This window comes from Gordionus sp. m RMFG-2023, chromosome 1, assembly GCF_954871325.1.
Source record: "Gordionus sp. m RMFG-2023 chromosome 1, tfGorSpeb1-WG-v2, whole genome shotgun sequence".
Lineage (NCBI taxonomy): Eukaryota > Metazoa > Nematomorpha > Gordioida > Chordodea > Parachordodidae > Gordionus > Gordionus sp. m RMFG-2023.
In genome coordinates this window covers 80,503,992-80,511,728 of record NC_088775.1, presented here as the reverse complement: position 1 = coordinate 80,511,728, position 7,737 = coordinate 80,503,992, and the positions used below count along the sequence as shown (strand labels likewise).

The 7,737-nt window shown below is 25.3% G+C and overlaps 1 protein-coding gene across 1 annotated transcript; it reads right to left on the bottom strand.

The window, feature by feature from the left end:
• Positions 1-648, bottom strand: LOC135930788 (probable serine/threonine-protein kinase clkA). The gene has a single exon (XM_065467575.1). It carries the CDS (start codon positions 646-648, stop codon positions 1-3), a length of 648 nt encoding a protein of 215 aa, XP_065323647.1.
• Positions 649-7,737: the final 7,089 nt, after the last annotated feature.

The following is a 7,737-nucleotide window of genomic DNA, read 5'->3' as shown; positions in this document are numbered from 1 at the left end:
TCACATACCATTATTATTTTGTGTAGGGTTATTTTTTTTAACAATCTCTTCAATGTTCATGTTACAATTGATGTTACTTTGATTCATGTCATTATATTGTAATGGTTTTCTTTGATTAATATTTTGATTATAATTTTTCCACGTATTATTTTCTCCATTATTGTTGTTATTGTAGGATTGATATTGATAACCATATCGATTATTATATTGACTCTGATTTCTTTGATTGTTGTAAGACCAGGAATTGTTTCTCCCATTATAATTATTGTTTTGCCAAGTACCTCTACCATAATTGTTTGAATTGTTATTGTATTGCCAGGCATTGTTTCTATCATAATTGTTTGTATTAATGTTGTTGTGCCACATGGAGTTTCTTCCGTAATAGTTTGAATTGTTATTCAAAGATTGGTTATTACGAAAATTTCTAAAGTTACCCTCACTGTCTCGAAAAATATTATTTTCATAGTTTCGGCTAGCACTATCATTAGGCCTAAAATCATTATAATTCCTCTTCTTAAAATCAAAATTTTCCCTACGAGTGTTACGTCCATTATAATTAAAATTATTTTCTCTAAAATTATTATGTTCATAATCATTAGAATTATTCTCATTATTACTAAAAGTACTTTTGCATGGTATTTTATCCATGTTTCAATTGTAAAATTTTTTATTTTTATCAAATTTTTTATCATTGTCTACATAATTTGTATCGCTAACGTCTGGTTTAATATTGCTGCCATCTAACTCCACTCCTAATTTCATCATCTTATCTAAGCCTTCGTGCTTATGTTTATTTAACTTCTTTCTGATATTATCATTTAAAGAACAAGTTATTAATTTCTCAATCATTCTTGTATCGTTATCAAAATCGCATTTTTTATGAAGTTTTGAAATTCTAAAATAAAAAGTATGGAAGGACTCCTCGGCACCTTGTACCGCTAAGTTAAAGTTCTTTATATTTACATTAATGTCCTCACTTGGAATTAACAGTTTCAATTTACCAAAAACAATATTAAAGTCTTTTAACTGTGCTTTAGAACATATCGACGTAACTTGGTCTACAATCTCAATTGGTAAGCTACATAGTAGTGTCCTAACTTTAGATGAGTCTGACTCAATATGTCCTTCAAAGTATGTTTCTATTAAGTTAAGATAAGTCTCAGATAATTTTCCTGATAACTTGGGAAATTTAGGAACATATTGAGTGTGTGTAAGAGTTAATTTTTCGTCCATGATAAAATTTTATTTGAGTAAAGTAAACTTTCTATATTTAAAATCGTCAAAGCAAAACATTGTAGTATCATTAAAAGCAAATTTAAGTTGTATAAAAATTTTAATTTTAATCAAGAGAATGTGGTCCACTAAGTTTCAATAGTTGATCTATAAAAATTCTAATTCAAATTCGTAAAAAGGATTTAATCCACTAAGTTTCAATATAATTTGTCTGTGAAAAATTTAATTCTAATTCGTAAAGAGGATTTAGTCCACTAAGTTTTAGAAGGAAAATTAAAAAAATTTTATTGATATTCTATAGGTTAAACATCGCGTAAATTTATATTTAATAACGTAACATAGGGAAAATTTTCTATACCCTATAAATATAGTATGTCAAATATGTAAAGCGTAAAGATATTTAAATTTTAATATTTAAATTTTAATATTCCGTAATTTCACAAGATATAAAAATGAAATTATTTTCACCCCATTTAGAGACATATAGGTATCAATCATTTTTCGTAAGGACTTTAAATAAAAGACAATTTCATTCATTCTATTATCACGGACATAAGAGAATTCATTACATACTCCCATTTCCTTCAACATTTTATCGATAATTATGCACTGAGGTATATTATAAGCTTTAAAACAAAACATCATAACGTAAAAATGCAAAGATTCCGATGAAAAAACTATTTTTTATCATATTACTCTTTTTATTTATATATATATATATTTTATTTTCTCTTTTTTTTTTTTTACCTTTTATGATTTTGTAAATTTGGATAAAGTTTTGACTATCGAAAAGAAAAGTCAAAAAAATTTTATATGTCCTTTTATCATCTCCAATATCGAACGACGAATTTGATAAGTAATTCCTTTACTTTTTATTTTTACAAAAGAATTCAAGGTAAGGATATTTTTTTTAAAATTTTTTTAAACTTTTATTATTTACTTTATTTTATTTTTTTAAAGAGAAAGAAAAACGAAAAACGTACCTCCGTAACCGGGGCACCATGAAGTAAGCTATTCAAATTAATTATTTTTTAAAATATTTTATTGTCTTCTATATCTAAAAACATAATATATATATATAAAAAGTTAATTGAAAAATATATAATATCACGTTTTTGTGAATAGTTAAATTATATCAAACACATCAATTTATAATATAAGATTAACTATTCAAATTTAAGATTAATTCTTTAAATTTATATATGATCAATCAACAGGTTTGAATTTAATTAGTCTTTTTGGATGTAGATTCGCCTATACCAAAATTATTTAGATGTTTCTCGATTTCCTTAAAACCCATGAACAGTCTTATAAAATAAATATTATTAGAATGTAAAAATGACAATTTACCTTTAGGTGTTTCTTGAGGTTATAGCTACTGGATTGATTTGAGGAAAACAAATAAATTTGAAACCAGTTTTGGTTATATATTTATTTTAAAAAAATTTCAAATCTAGGGAATGGGAAATTTGTATTATAGCTATTAAGAACATTTTTTCCCTGGTATCTTCCATTTCATTAATATCATTGTCTGAATCACTTTAAACGACTTGGATATCCATAGGCGATGACATTTTAAATTATTAACACGTGATTTAGGTTTATAATACAAATGAAAATATAAATTACAAATCGAAATTATATTTTAATTTCAAAATTAAATATAAATCATAAAAATTATAATTAATTATGATATTAATTTAAATTTTCATATTTACACTTACCTTCATTATATTTTTAAAAGTAGCGAAGTAGGGCTACTTAGCTACTTTCAAAAAGTAGCGCGCTAAAAATTAAATAATTACAAAAAAAGTAGCCGCTATTAGCTATAGCTACCAAGAAAGTTAGCGCGCTACTTTAACAACTCTGATTTAAATATCTCCTAGTTGTCGGTCATTATAATCCAACAATGACATATATAATACCTAGACTGACGATTCATTCATTAAATGTGTACATCAATGCAAATGAGCTTGACGCCATCTTGGTTACACTAATCTTTATTAAAATTTTAAACGAAAGCCTAATTTATTCCTATATCTGATGCAAACTTTATTAAAGAATTACCGGATCATCAAGATAATAAGGAAGCAAGTTATCAATTTATTAGTAGTATTTAACATGAGAAGAGTTACTATATGTGTTACCAAAATGGCGGGTCCAGCTGATTTGTTTTAACGACACTTAAAAATGCATTTTAATAAATGAATCGTCAGTCTAGGTATTATATATGTCATTGAATCCCATATGATGGTAATAGTTGCTTTTCCGTAGCTTGGTTGAACATCTTTGTTTGAATACTTAAGTAGCATCAATCTTACAGCCTGAGGCATTAGTTTGTTTCCCAACGGATTTGTTAAATATCATTGTCCAAATGGAATGAGATGTGAGAGAAAAATGGAAGAGAGAAAGAATGGGATGGTGATGAGACCGGCAAAGCTGGCATTCCCTTCCTTTAGGAAGTTTATTGTGACAGATTTTATGCCCAAAAGTTAAGATTTTGATGAGTCTATTTTGGTCTATAGATTATGGTCCTTTTCAAGGCTGACCCAAGGATCTTTTAGTAGGGATATCTTTTTATAACTTATCAGAGCAAAATATCCTTGGATCAGCACAAACTCGAAAAAAATTAAATAAAGTTCTAGTCGATTGGTGCAGCCATTCATAGATGCCATCAAGGTGTTCTCCAATGGATGTTTATATATACTTATATTTGATGACATCCATGAATCGCTACACCAATCCTATACTAGGATTTTATTTAGTCCTTTTGTGCTAGCCCAAGAGGATCTTTTGCTCTAATAAATGATTACCCATTATTAGTATTTATTATACTAATATTATTAATATTTATTATCCTAATAGGAGTGAGTGCATACTTTTTTTATAATGGGAGGATTGGCTAGCAACTCAAAATTTTTTCTATTGGGGAGGGGGAGGGCATGCAAGCAGTGAGACAAGCTGTTTCTTATGAGTTTAATTTTTTTATTAATAGGTGTTGGTAATAAGTTATGAGTTTATGAAGTTTTTATTTTTAATAAATATATCTATTTATTTGTTTATATTTGTTAGTATCTTTCTTGATTTGTTCATTGGCTGAGATGTACAGAACTCCTTTTGACTTAATAGAAGGAGAGTCAGAATTGTTAGGAGTTGTTGAATTTTATTCAAGTCATTTTGCTTTAATTTTTATAGCGGTGTATATTTCGATTATACTATTTCTCATTACTTGTGAGAATTATATGATTCTCACAAGCAGTGAGAATGAGTTGTGAGAGGCTCAAGAATAGTCATTTATCTCTCAAGATTATTTTCTTTTATATTTTTGTTTATTCTTGTGTTATACAATCGATTTTGATATGATAAGTTTATAATTTCGTAGGGGAGTTATTACCTTATATTATAATTATAAGACTATGGATTTTAATAATTTGATAATCTAAGGGATACTTTACTAAGTTTTTTTAACAATTAATGTCAGCAGGATATAGATAGGGGATGCCAGAAAAATAATTTAATGATTGTTGCAAGTGAGTGCAAACTTGAGTTGATGTTGTGTATAGAAAGTTGATTAATTTATTATCGATGTTAATTAGATCTCTCACTTAGAATTCTTATTATAGTGGAATCTAAATAAAAGAAAGAATAAAATATATTTAAATAAATTAGGATAAATATATATATAATATAAAAAGAAAACGAATTAATGAACTTGACGATTTTATTTCGATAATGAATCAAATATAAAATTTAGAAAAAATTATCATAAAAAGTTTAATTGTCTATAATGGTAAAAAATTAGAATTAAATTATTTACAGTTATCGCTATTCAAAAATATATTTAAACAATTTATAAACTAAAAAAAACTAAATATTCAAATCTATTTTCAATTTGCTTTTTTCTGTTTATCATAAATATAATCTACCGTTAAACATGAAAATTACACAACATAAAATTTGAATATATCGACAAATATTATAATATAATTAAACATACTTATAATAAGAAAAATTTGAATATATCGATAATTATTATAATATAATTAAACGAACTCATAACAAGAAATATTTGCATAAATAAAATAATATGGTCTAACTATCTACATACTCACCACAATGATGTATCCCCTTTTAAAATTTTTTAACTATTTTAAAATCAGATTCAAATCATATATTGCTCATAAGATTCAGAAAATAGCTTACTTTAATTATGATTACCTATTATTCCATAATTAAATCATGATTTTTAATATTTAGTAAGAAAGATGCCATAGTGTAAAGGAAGGGGATGCCAGAATAATAATTTATTTGTATACCACCTTTTGAAAAATTTTAAACTATTTAAAAATCAGATGGAAAATCTTATATTGCTGATAATATTCAGCAGATAGTTTTAATTTAGTAAGAGTTAGTTAAAAAATTTTCTTTATATATTTATACTCTATTATAAAATTAATTTTCATTATAAATTAAATGACTTTTCATTAAGATTTAGTAAATATAAGTCTTAAAAGGTTTCAGCATTAGCGGTTATACAAAAGATTTAATTTATTTTTAGTAAACCTGGATTTAAAATCTTAAGGAAGTCTAATCCCTAAATTCATATCTTATAACCATTTAAAACTAGGATTATATACCCTATTATTTTAAGTAAAATATTTTATTTACCTAAATATAATTTGAAACTTAAAAGTTGGTGGTGGTTTATTCCTACTAGAGGATCTAGCGTATTACGACCAGTACGCCTTTAACTTTGTCTAGAATTTTCTTTATGTATTGCAGTTAAATATATTTTTTGTTAAAAAATTAAAAATAAATATTTTACAGAATAAATTTTAAGTCAAAGTTTAGGATATTTAGAATTAAGTGGGGTACCTTATATTTATATGATATAATTTGAACTAGTTAAAGTTAGTTAATACTAAAATTGTAGGATTTAGAAGTAATTAAAATAAAAGTGTTTTGATGACTAGGCTCTAAACTATACATATATAGCCCTCATTCCCTAAGGCACAAGTAAAAGTAATTTCTCGAGATCCAGGGGTCGCTAGCTTTTACAATCTCAGGGGGCTCAACTAAAAAAAACTATATGGGGGGCTTTGCCCCCATACCCCCTATTTGCGGGCCTTCGGCCCGATTTTGCCCGGCCTTCAGCCGGGTTTTATATTAATATATTATACTTTTTAAAAATTTGCTAACTCTGAATATTTATTCTGAATTTCATATTTTGTCATTTATTATATTATGTATACAAAATAAACTAGCATATAAATAATTAAAACAATATAAGACATTTCTAAAAATATTTTTTAATACAAAATCTATTTATTACAGTATAAAATATTTTCAATTGCTGATATAAAAAAATTTTGCGTCTAAAGAATTACTAATGATAAAAAAGGTTAATTATTTCATACATATGCCTCAATTGATAATGGTTTTAAAAACTACATATTATAAAATTAGCAACTTACATTGACAAAAGGTCAAGATACTAATATAACACTCTGTTACCATTTTTGACAAGTTTTATAAAATGGACTAATAAGGAAAAATTTATAGACCTAACCAAATCAACAATTCTTGGAAAAGAGAATATAAACGACCAATCCAAATCATAAAACTGTATGGTGGTTAGAGCTTCCTCTTAAATGACATGATGGAAACTTGATAAGTAATTGAGAAAAAAATTGTGAGATATTAAATTTCTAAAAGATTATCGTCCATTTTTAATGATATATAAACAACTACACAGTTGACCATTATTGCTTATAAAATATGCAATCATATGCTCTCAGCAGCTGTAATAATAATCTTAAATTACATAGCCACACAAATAATAGATGCTGTTTAATTCGCAGTCATAGCTATGACACTCACTATATTAACTATTATCAGAATTTTATATGCTAGATAAATTGATAAAACAAAAACACTAAAAATCTTTAGAAGAAATTATGCAAATATATTGAAGCCTTAAGTTATTTACAAGGCAGGAATGCCATATTAGAAATGAAACATTTTGTAACTATAAAATAAGAACTAGAGTGATATGATATGATAAAAGAAATTAATTAAGATTTTATATATTATTGTCGCACCACCTCTAGTTGGTATATTATATCTTAAAATAGTAGTAGTTTGTAATAATATCAAAAATATACTAGTATTAAAAATTTAACTCAAAACTGTTTTTCAAATAAAAAAAATAGCTTTCCTAAAAACACGTAGAAGAAAAGTTATCTAATTTATTATTACATTCATTCTGGGATAAATAATAAGATGTTAAATTTTAAAAAATATTTCTAAATAAATAGATGGCGTTAAATATTTAAAAGTAAATATTACTTATATTTATTATCAAAATCTTTTATTAGTAAGATTAATTAAAATATTAAGTGTAATATATTATATAACTGTCAAATACGTCTGTAAAAGTGGTATTTAACCTAATTTTTATAACAATTTTATCTAGTAGAGGATTATAAACTATATGTTTACTTA

What these genes read in the sequence shown, in the direction of transcription:
- LOC135930788 (XM_065467575.1), bottom strand. Translation starts at nt 648, where the DNA reads ATGGATAAAATACCATGCAAAAGTACTTTTAGTAATAATGAGAATAAT.